A 14,880-nucleotide genomic window follows, 5' to 3' on the forward strand; every position below is an offset into this window, starting at 1 on the left:
CATGAGGTCAGGAGATCGAGACCATCCTGGCTAACATGGTGAAACCCCGTCTCTACTAAAAATACAAAAAATTAGCCGGGCATGGTGATGGGTGCCTGTAGTCCCAGCTACTCAGGAGGCTGAGGCAGGAGAATGGCGTGAATCCAGGAGGCAGAGCTTGCGGTGAGCCGAGATTGCACCACTGCACTCCAGCCTGGGCGACAGGGCGAGACTGCATCTCAAAAGGAAAAAAAAAAGAGAGAGAGAGACAAGGTCTTATTCTGTCACCCAAGCTAGAGTGCAGGTTTGATCATAGCTCACTGCAGTTGAACTCCTGGGCTCAAGCATTCCTCTGACCTCAGCTTCAAGTAGATGGAACTACAGGCCCACACTATCACACCGGGCCCTAGTGTTCAAGTTTTTGTGTGAATATGTGTTTTCATTTCTCTTGGGTCTATACCTAGGAATGGACTTCTCTGAGTCATATGGTAACACTACGTTTAACCTTTTGAAGAGCTCCCAGACTGTTTTCAAAGTGATTATACCATTTTAAATTCCCAAGAGCATTGTATGAAGGTCTCAATTTCTCCACACCCTCACCAACACTTGTTAATATTTGTCTTTCAGATCATACTCACCCTAGTGAGTGTGAAGTACTATCTCTATGTGGTTTTGATTTGCATTTCCCTAGTGGCTAAAATTATGTTGAATATTTTTTCATATTCTTGTTGAACATTTGTATATCTTCTTTGCAAAAATGTCTATTCAAGTCCTTTGCCAGTTTTTAAATTTGATTGTCTTTTTCATGTTGAGCTGTGAAAGTTTTTGTTTTTTTTTTTTTGAGATGAAGTTTCACTCTGTGGCACAGGCTAGAGTGCAGTGGCATGATCACGGCTCACTGCAGCCTCAACCTCCCAGGTTCAAACAGTTTTCCTGCCTCAGCCTCCTGAGTGGCCGGGACTACAAGTGCCCCATGCCCGGCTAATTTTTGTATTTTTACTAGAGGCGAGGTTTCTCCATGTTGGCCAGGCTGATCTTGAACTCCTGGCCTCAAGTGATCCACCCACCTCTGCCTCCCAAATTGCTGGAATTACAGGTGTAAGCCAGCATGTCTGGTCAGTTTGTGTTTTTTGAGACAGGATTTCTCTCTGTTGCCCAGGCTGGAGTACAGTGGTACTGTTATGGCTAACTGTAGTCTTGACCTCCCGAACTCAAGTGATCCTTTCACTTCAGCCTCCTCAGTAGCTAGGACTACAAGCACACACCACCACGCCCAACTAATATTTTATTTTTTTATTTTTTGTACAGATGGGGTCTCGCTGTATTGACCAGGCTTGTCTTAAACTCCTGGGCTCCAGTGATTCTCCCACCTTGTCTTCCCAAAGTGCTGTGATTACAGACATGAGCCACCATGCCTGGCGCCTATCTGATATTTAATTTGCAAATGTTTTCTCCCATTCTGTGAGTTATCTTTTTACTCTCTTGATAGTGGTTTGTGGTTTTTGTATTCTGGTTTTTTTGAGAGATGGAGTCTTGGTTTGTTGCCCAGGCTAGAGTGCAGTGGCATGACCATAGCTCACTGTAACCTTGAACTCCCGGGCTCAAGAAGCCCTCCTACCTTACCCTCCCTGATAGCTGGGACTACAGGTGCATGCCATCTTGCCCCATTTGTGATAGTGTAATTTGATGCAGGAAAGTTTTTCTTTTTGATGAAGTCCAATTTATCTACTTTTTTCTTTTGTCGTTTGTGCTTTTGTTGTCATATCTAAGATACTTTTGCTTAATCTGAGGTTGTGAAGATTTATACCCTTGTTTTAAGAGTTTTATAATTTCAGCTCTTATATTTAGGTTTTTGATGTATTTGATGTATTTGTAGTTAATTTTTATGTATAGTGTGATCTAGGGGTTAATCCACTTTCTTTTGCATGTGGATATCCAATTATCTCAGCATCATTTGTGGAAAGATTATTCTTTCCTCAATGAATTGTAAAACTAGGGGCCTACTTGATATTAGCCACATTTCAAGTTTGAAGCCAGTAATTGAGTTTAGAGGGCACACTGCCCTCCGAAAGACCACTTTCACTTCTGAAACCACCTGCAGTTTCAGATGGTCGCAAAACCATCTTCAGATTTGCTAATTCACTAGAACTCACTGAAAGCTGTTACAGTCATAGTTATAGTTTATTATAGGGAACATATACATTAAAAGCGGCTAAAGGAAGAGACAAATAGGGCAGAATTGGCCGGGCATCGTGGCTCATGCCTGTAATCCCAGCACTTTGGGAAGCCGAAGCGGGTAGATCATAAGGTAAGGAGTTCAAGACCAGCCTGGCCAAGATGGTGAAACCCCGTCGCTACTAAAAATACAAAAATTAGCCGGACACGGTGGCAGGAGCCTATAATCCCAGCTACTCGGGAGGCTGAGAGGCAGCAGAATCGCTTGAACCCAGGGGGCGGAGGTTGCAGTGAGCTGAGATCGTGTCACTGCACTCCAGCCAGGGCAACAGAGTAAGACTCCGTCTCAAGAAAAAAAAAAGGGTTAAAGTTCCTGTCTTAATAAGGAAATTTAAAAAATTGTATGCTGAGGTTGCTAAGGTCTAGCTTGTGTGTGTGAAATTGTGAAGAAAGAAAAAGAAATTCATGCTAGTTTTGTTGTCACACTTCTGCAAAAATTGCAGCCACAGTGCATGGTAAGTGCTTAGTTAAGATGGAAAAGGCATTTTCTGAGTGGAAGACATGAAGAGAAACAGCTTCCGATTGACAGCATTCAAGTTTGGTACTATACATGGTTTCAGGAATCTACTAGAGGTCTTGGAATATATCCCTATGGATAAGGAGGGACTACTGTATTGCCAACCAGGGAAGCTTCAGTGCTTCCAGAGTATTTATTAGGGCATCATTACATAGGCGTGATTGATTTGCTTGGCTGCCCACATGGTTGAACTCAATCTTCAGGTCAGCTGATACCAAGTTGTCCAAAGTTCCCCACTCTAAACCACGTGATTGGTCTTTCTGGCATGGCCAGCTTTCACCCTAAGACTACTGGGTGTTGCAGCTGCAACCTAAAAACTGGTAACAAAAACATGCTTATCAGGTCTGACATAGATTACCTCCCAAAAGGCAAAGGCCAGACATCTCTTTGGGTAAGGCCAACTTTTTTTTACTACATTGAGATAAATATCTATTTTAAGGACAGAGTTCAGGAGGGAATGAGTGTTTTAAACTGCGTATCAGTAGTCTGGCAGGAGTTGTATTAGGATCTTTATGTACGGCCAACTCATTAAATTTTTAGATTAACTCTGAGAAATATTGTTCCTTTATTTTGCACATAAGGAAACTGAGGCTTATATGTTTTTTTCTTATTTTTTATTTTTAGAGACAGGGTCTCACTTCATTGCCCCGGCTGGTCTCGAATTTGTGGTCTCTGGGCTCAAGCAATCCTCTCACCTCAGCCTCCCAAAGTGTTAGGATTACAGGTTTGAGCCACCACACCTGACCTGAGGCTCATACGTTGAGCAACTTTTCTGAGAGATGGAGCTAGGATCAGACCAAAGTTTCTCTGCCGCAAACCCCTTCATCAGATGCCACTCATCAGGACTGCTTCACTGCATAACTCCAGGGGTACCGCCCACATTATATTCTCTGAGGATGGCTTTTCTTGGGATTGTACAGTGAAGCACTTTATATCCCAGCAACCCTAAATAATACATACCATCCGAATAAAGGCAGTGGGCTTGCTGCATAAATGTAGCTTCCAGACAAGTTTCCTCATCTCCTCTACTGTGTATGCATTCTGGAGCCATCACTCCACATTGCCTCCCAGTATAGCCGGTTAAAAGGTCCGTGAAGGTACACTCCTCAAGTGACCTTTTGGTGTATTACTGGCCATCCTATTTTGGAATACCACGCAATAGTTGCCTCACCTCTTTTTCTGGGTTGATTTGAGCATCACTGAAACTCTTGCTACTCTGTTTTCCTTCTCAGGCTGCTGTACAGGACAGATTGAATGAACAAGAGGGTGTACCTAGTGTTTTCAACCCGCCTCCATCACGACCCCTGCAGGTTAATACAGCTGACCACAGGATCTACAGCTATGTTGTCTCAAGACCTCAACCAAGGGCAAGTTATTTCATAGCTGGAATTTCCCCCATTTTTATTTTTAAGTATATTCATTTGGTTATGTTGATCTCCCTGTGACAGGAGCAAAATAAATATTTAGAATGTAAACCTGTTAGTTAGACTTGGCCCCTTGGGTATATTATTTTGCCTTGATTCCTCAAGGAATTGTCATAGAAACTGCTAATTTTTTGTTTTCTATTCTTTGCCAGTTATTTGGAGAGTGTTTTCTATCTCTTAAGTTACAATTTGTTTACTCAAGTTCTTTGTTGCTTCAGTTTACTTAATCTTAAACTACTTTTGAAGAAGTATATGGAATCTTTGTAGGAGCTCTGGCCACGTCTTTGAAATTAGCCTTGAAGGGCTAGTAGCAAGGAGGTGGTTCACTTAAATTTGACAGATATTTAAGAGCACTCCAATAGCCTGGTATTTTGCTACTGGGGATCCAGACATGAATAAAGAGCCAGCCTTCCCGTTTCAAATTCAATTTCTTACAGTCTAGTGAAGGAAGTCAGATGTGTACCTGATAATGAACTCTAAAGAACTTCTTGGACTTTGTTTTTCTTATCCTTGGGGTTATACTCACCTCTTATACTTTTATACTTGCATTTAGAATCCTAAGAAAACATTCCCTTTAACATTGCAACAGTTAGAATTTTCTCCGTCATCAAGCCTTTTTGTGGAGTACTTGACTTTTGTTTTGTTTTGTTCTGTTTGAGACAGTGTCTCACTCTGTTGCCCAGCCTGGAGTGCAGTGGCACGATCTTGGCTCACTGCAGGCTAGACCTCCCGGGCTCAAGCAGTCCTCCACCTCAGCCTCTTAAGTAACTGGAACTACAGGTGTGCGCCACCATCCTGGTTAATTTTTGTATTTTTTGTAGAGATGGGGTCTTGCTATGTTGCCTAGGCTGGTATTGAACCCCTGAGCTCAAGTTATCTGCCCACCTCAGCCTCCCAAAGTGCTGGAATTACAGGCTTGAGCCACTGCGCTTGGCCTACTTGATGTTCTAAAACATGTTTCTAAGTAGTGCTTTGTGGTTTTCTGAAGTACAGTAGCAGATTCCCATGTCAGCCATGGGGCTCCAGAGCTTCCTGTCCGCAGACACAGAAAGTGTCTCAGGTTAACACAATGTGACATCTGTGAAATGCTTTATAAACTATAGAACCCTGGATGTATGCTAGTTTTAATAATTAATAACAGCAATAATAATCAGCATTATTACTAAGATAAGCAGCTATATGGGGATTTGTCATTGTGGTTAATATAATTATTTAACATTTATATACCAATGTCCAAGGTTAGTAATAGTGATTATCTTTCTTCCTATTTCTATATACATTATTTTAGGTTTTTATGTTTGTTTTGTTTTGGGGTAGAATCTCCCTCTGTTGCCCAGGCTGGAGTGCAGTGGCGTAATCTCAGCTCACTGCGACCTCTGCCTCCCAGGTTCAAGCGATTCTCCTGCCTCAGCCTCCCGAGTAGCTGGGATTACAGGCGCCCACCACCGTGCCTGGCTAATTTTTGTATTTTTAGTAGAGATGGAGTTTCACCATGTTGGCCAGGCTGGTCTCAAACTCCTGACTTTGAATGATCTGCCTGCCTTGGCCTCCCAAAGTGCTGGGATTACAGGTGTGAGCCACTATACCCAGCTAATTTTTGTATTTTTAGTAGAGACAGAGTTTCACCATGTTGACCAGGCTGGTCTCGAACTCTTGACCTCAGGTGATCCATCTGCCTCAGCCTCCCGAAGTGCTGGGATTACAGGCGTGAGCCACCGAGCCTGGCCTATTTCTGTATACCATATTTTGATGTATAAATCTAAAAAGGAAAGAATTGAGTATGTATCCTTTGGGGGACATTAACTTGTAACTGAATTTGACAAGTATATAAATAGCTGCCAAAAATAAGTATTAAAGCAGTTTTGGTTTTTGTTTGTTTGTTTGTTTGTTTTTGAGACAGAGTCTTGCTCTGCCCCCAGGCTTGAGTTCAGTGGCGCGATCTCAGATCACTGCAACCTCCACATCCTGGGTTCAAGCGATTCTCCTGCCTCAGCCTCCCCGAGTAGCTGGGACTACAGGTGCATGCCACCATGCCTGGCTAATTTTTGTATTTTTAGTAGAGATGGAGTTTCATCATGTTGGCCAGGCTGGTCTCAAACTCCTGACCTCAGGTGATCCACCCCCCTCAGCCTCCCAAAGTGCTGGGATTACAGGCAGGAGACACAGCTCTGGACCTTAAAGCAGATTTAATACAAAAATTATGCAAAAAACAAAATGATAGTAAGATGAAATAAGACCAAAGATGGTGGCACTTAGGAAGGATGAGGTGGCCAGGAAGAAGGAACTGTATTTTAGAGGAACAAATCACATGGAAGGACAAAAAAGAGTCAGAAAATCTGACCTAGCCATTTGATAAAATATTAGGGATTGAGATAATTGTGTCTAACTTTGTTTTTGGACTTTCAGGGGCTGCTTGGATGGGGTTATTACTTGATAATGCTTCCATTCCGGTTTACCTATTACACGATACTTGATATATTTAGGTATGTACCTTTGGATTTATGTGTTAGTAGAATAGTAACACTTCGGAGCTGAAATTTAGGCCAAAATAAGTTTTATGCTCTATCAATGTTGACTTGCCAATTTGTCGTGAGATTGCATACTCTTCCCGAACTGTCTTTTAATACAGTATAAAAGTATTTTAAATTGTTGAAGCATTGGCAGGCATTGTGAAATGGAATTGTTTTTACATCAGTCTTACCTATTGTTTGCAAAAACCAGTCTGGCTATATTGTCTCCCCCTCCTCCCCCAACTATATTTGTCACCTCTACACTTCCTAGTTGATGTCCACACCCTTTCCTTTCTAACCACTATCATCTCCTAGCTTCACACTCCTTAGAACTTTTTTCCCAAACTACTTCTCCACCTGACTACTCACAATCCCAACAAATTCTCTTGCTCTGAGATTACCCAGTTTGCCCTTGATTCCTCCCACAATAATTGGACCTCCCTAGACACTCCCGTTATACCTTTTCTTTCTTTCTTTTTTTTTCTTTTTTTTAAACAGTCTTGCTCTGTCGCCATCGCCCAGGCTGGAGTGCAGCGCCACCATCTCGACTTACTGCAACCTTCACCTCCTGGGTTCAGGCGATTCTCATACGTCAGCCTCCCAAGTAGCTGGGATTACAGGCATGCGCCACCACGCCCGGCTAATTTTTGTATTTTTAGTAGAGACAGTAGAGATGGAGTCTCATTTTTTGTTGGCCAGGCTGATCTTGAGCTCCTGGCCTCAAGTGAGCCACCACGCCTGGTACCTTCTGTACCTTTTCACTTTGCTCCAGCAACCCCTAGGTTGCAAACACTGGACCCTTTTATATGTATACCCACTTGCTTCATACCTTCACCTTTCTTCTAGCTTCCTTCATGTACCATTAAAAGAGCTCATCATTGGAAGCTACAGAGGGTCCAGGGCCAGAAAATGAGTGGGGCACAACTTCCTAGCATGTTAGGCTTGGGTTATCTGGCCCAGAGCTAGATATGGGGAACTAAAATGTTCATGGGCATCCAGGCGAGCAGATGGAGTTGGGATATGTAGTCTGGACCTTGTGTATACAGGGAACCTGTACCTCCCTTCAAATATGGGACAGCCTTTACCCTGCTGTAGGGCGCAGAGTCTGAAGGTGTGGGTCCAGCAGCTGCATAAGTACAAGGGTCAGATAGTACCTTTTATATTGGCCCCTTGGTGTTTTATGAGGCTGTCAGCTTAATGACTTTCTTGCTGTAGCAACATTTTTCATGGTCACCAATTAATTGCTTAGTACTCTTTCCATCCCCATTTTATATAAGAATGAACAGGTAAAAACCTTTAAAATCATAATGAAAACTAAGTTGACATCTCTGTTTTTTTCTAAAAAATAAAAAAAGCTGATTGTCCTAAATTGTGTAGATCGTAGGGATATTGTATAATGAGGAAAAAAAAATAAAGCCTTTAAGAGATAATTCTAAAATGCTTAATTTCAAAGAAAGTAGTTAAAACATCAGTCTACTAAAGAATTTCTAACCATTCCCCCACGTGTACAGCTTACTACATTTTGTGCTTTTTTTTTTTTTTTTTGAGACGGAGTCTTGCTCTGTCGCCCAGGCTGGAGTGCAGTGGCCGGATCTCAGCTCACTGCAAGCTCCGCCTCCCGGGTTCATGCCATTCTCCTGCCTCAGCCTCCCGAGTAGCTGGGACTACAGGTGCCCGCCACCTCGCCTGGCTAGTTTTTTGTATTTTTTAGTAGAGACGGGGTTTCACCGTGTTAGCCAGGATGGTCTCGATCTCCTGACCTCGTGATCCGCCCGTCTCGGCCTCCCAAAGTGCTGGGATTACAGGCTTGAGCCACTGCGCCCGGCCTACATTTTGTGCTTTTAATTCGCTCTGGAATGTTTGTGTCGATGAATTTGGTTTGATTACTCGGGAGAAATTCCAAGTAGAATTGTATACACGGGGAATTTGTTGGGATAATGAATTGGTTCACTTTTTGTTAAGGAAAGTACCATACTTTAGTCACCTTGTCTGTGCTGAAAATTTTCCAAGTAAATGAATATTGTTTGCTTTCCCAGGGAAAATATGCATGGCATGTATTACTAATTTTAATGCAGCTGTATCATCCAACCAGCTTTTTTAATGTTAGGTGACACATTAGCCTCTGTCCCATTGCCTTCTCTGGAAACCCAAAGGATAAATAAATGGTACTATGCAAATAGGGTAGGCCCTTTAGAAACGGATGTGTGATACCATTAGGTATGTATTCTTCACTTTACAAGAGCTGCCAGTACTCCATATCTGCCAGGGTACTGTGGAGCAGTTTTATAACTTCCTCCATGGATACCATCAACCATAAATCATCAAACAAAATGTATTTGCCCCCTTGAAGAGCAAGTAAATCATAACCGCAACTTTAGGTTTGAAGTTCCTATCCATAATTTGAATAGTTTGGGGTTGTGAACTCAATATTCAAAATCCCAGGAAAACAAAGGAGAAGGAGGAGCAAGTAGGACAACCAGAAAGTGACCTCTATGCTAAAGCACTGTCCAGTAGAACTCTCTATGATGATAGAAGTGTTCTGTATCTCCGCTGTTCAATATGAAAGCCATTAAACATGTGGCTATTGAGCACTTGAAATGTGGCTAGCATTACTAAGGAACTGAATTTTAATTGTACGTAATAGATTTAAATTCAGAATAGCCACATTTGACTAGTGGCTACAGTATTTAGATGGTGCCATTCTAGAGAGTCTGGGTGCGTAGCCTGACACGTGATCTTTTTGGATACTGTGTCTTCCCTTCCAAATCCTTCTAGCCCTAAATTGTTCCACAAAAAATACTCAGGATTTATGTAGGCAAGTGTTGGAATTTATAATCCCAGTAGTTTGCATTCTTCCTGAACAAGCAATAGAATAACACTTGCTGCTTTATGGCTTTTGAACCAGACTCTACTCTCGGATTTGATGGTCCACTCACAGACCATTCACCTCCCTTTGTTGCCATGCCTCTGGCTCTGTTACAGGAATCTGTACAAATTGGCCCACTCCATATGCACTATAGTAAGCTGGATTCATGTGATATTTATTCCTTCTTCCCCAGGTTTGCTCTTCGTTTTATACGGCCTGACCCTCGCAGCCGGGTCACTGACCCCGTTGGGGACATTGTTTCATTTATGCACTCTTTTGAAGAGAAATATGGGAGGGCACACCCTGTCTTCTACCAGGGAACGTACAGCCAGGTCAGTGCCGCAAACCATGTAGATGCCAACTTACTGAGATGATTCTACCCTCAAAGGAAAGCATAGCCCAGCACTGATCATGTCCTTGTTTTACTTGAAAACCTTAATTAGCTCTTCAGTGCTTACAGGGGGTAATAAAAAAAGACTAAACCCTTTAGCTGGCCCCTCTAATGCTGATCTAATGCTGCCCTTCTTTTGAGGTCTTTTCTGCATAACTTTACCATACCCTCAGTTCCAGCTGACTCATTCCCTGAACACAGTCCATACTTGCCTACCTCTGTCCCTTTGCTTTTGCTGGTCCCTCCATATGGAATGCCTTCCTCACATTTTTGCTAATTGGAATCTTACCAGTCCTTCAACTAGCTCATGTCGCTCCCCACTTATAACTATCCGTGATTGTTGTGCCCTGTCCTCCCCTATCTCACAATCTAGAATACTAATCTTTCCCTTTGTTCTTCCATAGCTTTTAAAACTTGATAGCAATTTTATATTCTTTCCTATATTATTTGTGTTCATGTATAATCTCTGCTACCAGACTGTAAGCCCCTTGAAGGCAAAGCCTAAATCTTCTTTATCTCTCACAGAATTGAATAAGGACGTAGACCATAGACTCAGGGTAGCACATCTCATTCAGCCTCAGCTATGTAGACCTTTGACTCAAGACCTCACCATTCAGGGGAGGAAAAATTAGAGTTCTGTGGGTGTTAGGTATGTCCCTAGTTTGCCAGAGAAATACATAGAATTAACACTATGGGAATAGGGAAAACTATGGGAATGCAGTGGGAATAGGCACACGGGGGTTCTATTATGTAGCGTCCAGAATTCCTGAATCTATCTGGAGAAAGAGAAAAATGCTCACCCTTGCTTCCTGCTTTGATTTTCCCATATCTGCTTTTTATCATAGTCAGTCTCCTCGGTGGCTGTTCCCACCGCACTCAACAAACACTGAGCAGCACCTATTGTATGCCAGGCAGTGTCCTCAGTGCTAAAGATAACAGAGATGAGTGAGATGAGCACCTCCCGTGTACCCTCTCTGCTATGATCCTGAGGGTAGACCACCCTTGGCCATGTCAGCAGTTGTACAGTATAATGTACTCAGGAGCACGCACATGCAGAAGCACTCACAGGAGTCTTGGATGCTAGCCTTGTCTTTGAAAGTCTTTTACACCCTATGCTCTTTAGAACGCCTTTGGATCGTACAGTCCATCTTTTACACCCTATGCTCTTTAGAACGCCTTTGGATCGTACAGTCCATCATTCCTACTCCATATGGCCTAGGATCAGGGTTGTCTTTGCAGTTATTTTTTACTTACAAGGATGTTGTAGCTGTGAAGTAGAAAAATTCTCACCTCCCTTTCATATGGTCAGATTCTCCTGTTTTTAATCTTTCTTAGACTGTGGGTGCAGCTGACTTTTCTGTGATTTGTTGGGAACGTGTATTTGTAAGCCTGTCTACTCTCATGTGTCTGTTACAGTTTGAATCCTAACAACACTAAAACCTTTTCATTAAAGCTTGTTAGCATGGAGTTTCTATAGGGAGAGCAATGCCAGGGGTGTGAAGGTAGGAGCTCAGGAATTTTCTGATTTCTCGCTCACCTTTTTTCCTTATTTTTTCCTTTTGTTCCTAAATACATAACTGTATCCATTAGGACCCTTAGCCTAAATATAAGCTCAAGGCACAGTCTTCGTAATAATGAGTGATCTTGTTTCTCACAGGCACTTAACGATGCCAAACGGGAGCTTCGCTTTCTTTTGGTTTATCTTCATGGAGATGATCACCAGGACTCTGATGAGTTTTGTCGGTAAGTGGATTGATTATTTTCCTTCTCTTTTCTGACTCTTTCTGGTGACAGTTCGTAGTCAGCAAGTTGTTCTCATGTCCTTTTTGTACCTTTCCACAGCAACACACTCTGTGCACCTGAAGTTATTTCACTAATAAACACAAGGATGCTCTTCTGGGCATGCTCTACAAACAAACCTGAGGGATACAGGGGTAAGTTATGTTTCTTCTGCCTCATTCAGGTTGTTGGAGAATCTTTGGAATAGTCTGGAAAGACATGCCATGCCATTTATTACAAGAGTATTCTTTCTGTGGTAGGATACGATGCTAGTTGCTGTTTTATATTGTCTCATTTAATCCTCTCAGCAGTCCTGAGAGATGGGGCGTCATATTACCTTCACTTTATGGTTTAGGAAACAGGCTCAGAGAGTTTAAGCCACTGGCTGAAGGTCACACAATTAGCAAGTTTTTTTTGTTGTTTTTTATTTAATTAATTAAAATTTTTTTTGAGATGGAGTCTTGCTTGCTCTGCCACCCAGGCTGGAGTGCAGTGGCGCAGTCTTGGCTCACTGCAACCTCCACCTCCTGAGTTCCAGCGATGGTCCTGCCTCAGCCTCCTGAGTCGCTGGAACTACTGGTGTGCGCCACCTCGCCTAGTTAATTTTTTTATATTTTTAGTAGAGACAGGGTTTCACCATGTGGCTTCAGACTCCTGGACTCAAGTGATCAGCCCACCTCAGCCTCCCAAAGTGCTGGGATTACAGATGTGAGCCACCGCGCCCTGCCATAATTAGCAAGTTGTAGCATATGATCAGGTCTGCCAGACTCTAAAGCCCATTCTTCACATTCAGCATTGCCAAAGCCTGCCACATTCATAGAAATACCCAGTCTTGGCTAGCAGCTTGCCTTTAATCTTAATGGGCTTTGTACTGAAGAGTTTCTTCTTTTCATCAACAATTTGAACAGAGCCCTTGCACAGTGAGTCAGTTGTTTGAGTACCTTGAGTACTAATATGGATTTGGAAAGTTCAGATCTTTAGAGATAAGTATTTTTAGATGTTGAGTAAAAGATATGAAGGCATCCAGTGAGGAAGAATGTAGTCATTTTTGCGGCTACTTCTATCCAGCAACCTTCGAGTTTATATTAGTATGCCACATACTGTGCCATGACTTTAGAACCAAAGATGCGGCAGATATTGTCCCTGCATCCCGGAATCTGAATCTTCAGCCTATTTGTTTTTAAACATCCAAATTCCTGCATGCATTTTGCCATTCTAATACGGCTTTGATGGGGGCGGAAGGGAGGTTGTGAGTAGAAGGAAGGTAAGGACTTTTTTTAATAGAAGTTTATAAAATCTCTTATTTCACACCATAAGGAAAACATAGATAAAACTCTGTTATGGTAAACAGTTTAGTCATTTGGAAACCAATTTTCCTTTTTTTTTTTTTTTGGTTTTTTTTGAGACCAAGTCTTACTCTGTCACCCAAGTTGAAGTGCAGTGGTGCGATCTTGGTTCACTGCAGCCTCCACCTCCCGGGTTCAAGTGATTCTCCTGCCTCAGCCTCCCAAGTAGCTGGAATTACAGGGACGTACCACCATGCCCTACTAATTTTTGTATTTTTTGTAGAGATGGGGTTTCATCATGTTGGCCAGGCTGTTCTCGAATCCCTGACCTCAAATGACCCAACCACCTCGGCCTCCCAAAACTGCTGGGATTAAAGGTGTGAGCTACCAGCCCAGCCTCAACTTTCTATTAATAAGCTTCTTTGGAACAGAAAAACTAACCTTTTTACGGGTAGAGAAAAGATACATGGGGAGAAAGGGTAAGGAAAGGATTAGGCAAGAGAAAAAAAGATGATGGTGGAGATTATTATCAGTGTCATCAAGCTGAGACTTGCAGCCTTGTGCCCTTTTAGGTTTGAGCCCTTGTATAGGGAAAAACTGGGCCAGATTCTTTATAGATACTTTTCCTACCATCAAGTAGACATTATCCTTGAACTCTGCAGCCTTCCCTGGCATCATCACAACAACCACACCGCCACCAGAAAAGCCTGTCTTATTCTAGTCAAGCACCTAGGGATAGGCATGCAAATTGATAACAAAAACAAAAGATTACAAAACTGGGAGGAACTAGGCATGGTGGCACACTCCTGTACTCCCAGCTACTCAGGAGGCTGAGGTGGTCGGGTCACTTGAGCCCAGGAGTTGGAGACCAGCCTGAACAACATAGTGAGACCCTGACTCAAAAAAAGAAAAGAAAGAAAGAAACTAGGAAGGGGGGAAAGGCAGAGACTAAATGATACCTCCCATCTTCCTCAACCAGGATTAAAGTAGTTCTCTCTCACTCATTGTGAAAAGTCTAAGGGTTGATCTTTTTCACCGTCAAGTCCTGCCCTTGATCTGTTGGGTCTTTTTGTCAGTCTCACAGGCTTTACGAGAGAACACCTATCCATTCCTGGCCATGATTATGCTGAAGGATCGAAGGATGACTGTGGTGGGACGGCTAGAAGGCCTCATTCAACCTGATGACCTCATTAACCAACTGACATTTATCATGGATGCTAACCAGACTTACCTGGTGTCAGAACGCCTAGAAAGGTACAAGGGAGTTCTCTTCTGGAACAGAGAGAGACCAGTTGTAAATTTGGAGGGCTGACCTGGGGCTCTACCAATACTGACTTCTTCTGTGCATGAGGCCACTGTTAGCTTTTAGCTTTGCCCATTTATTGTCAAAATATTTACATACTTTGACCTAAATTACTCTATATCAGGTAATCTGTTCTTAGAGATGTTCAAAATAAAGACAAGGTCTGGGTGCAGTGGCTAACACCTGAAATCCTACCACATTAGGAGGCTGAGGCAGGAGGATTACTTGAACCCAGACTGGGCAGCAAAGTAAGATCCCATCTCTACAAAAAATAAAAAATTAGCCAGGCGTGGTGGTACATGCCTGTAGTCCCAGCTACTTGGGAGCCTGAGGTGGGAGGATTGCTTGAGGCCAGGAATTGGAGGCCGCAGCAAGCTCTGATTGTGCCTCTGCATTCCAGCCTGGATGACAGAGGAGGACCCTGTCTTTAAAAAATAATAAATGAATGAATAAACAAAATAAAGACAGGCCTCTATGCTCAAGAATGTACATTGTGGGCCGGGTGCGGTGGCTCAAGCCTGTAATCCCAGCACTTTGGGAGGCTGAGACGGGCGGATCACGAGGTCAGGAGATCGAGACCATCCTGGCTA

General features: G+C 42.8%; 1 protein-coding gene across 1 annotated transcript in view; it reads left to right on the forward strand.

Annotated features, from left to right (window-relative positions):
* Nucleotides 1–14,880, forward strand: part of FAF2 (Fas associated factor family member 2) — a 63,094-nt gene that overhangs the window by 33,436 nt on the left and 14,778 nt on the right. The window contains exons 3-8 of the mRNA XM_011946834.1: nucleotides 3,964–4,098; nucleotides 6,562–6,638; nucleotides 9,725–9,863; nucleotides 11,580–11,665; nucleotides 11,765–11,856; nucleotides 14,064–14,241. Of these exons, the coding sequence (XP_011802224.1) occupies nucleotides 3,964–4,098; nucleotides 6,562–6,638; nucleotides 9,725–9,863; nucleotides 11,580–11,665; nucleotides 11,765–11,856; nucleotides 14,064–14,241 (707 nt within the window). The remainder of the gene's footprint in view (nucleotides 1–3,963; nucleotides 4,099–6,561; nucleotides 6,639–9,724; nucleotides 9,864–11,579; nucleotides 11,666–11,764; nucleotides 11,857–14,063; nucleotides 14,242–14,880) is intronic.

This window comes from Colobus angolensis, unplaced genomic scaffold, assembly GCF_000951035.1.
Source record: "Colobus angolensis palliatus isolate OR3802 unplaced genomic scaffold, Cang.pa_1.0 Scaffold254, whole genome shotgun sequence".
Taxonomy (NCBI): Eukaryota; Metazoa; Chordata; class Mammalia; order Primates; family Cercopithecidae; genus Colobus; species Colobus angolensis.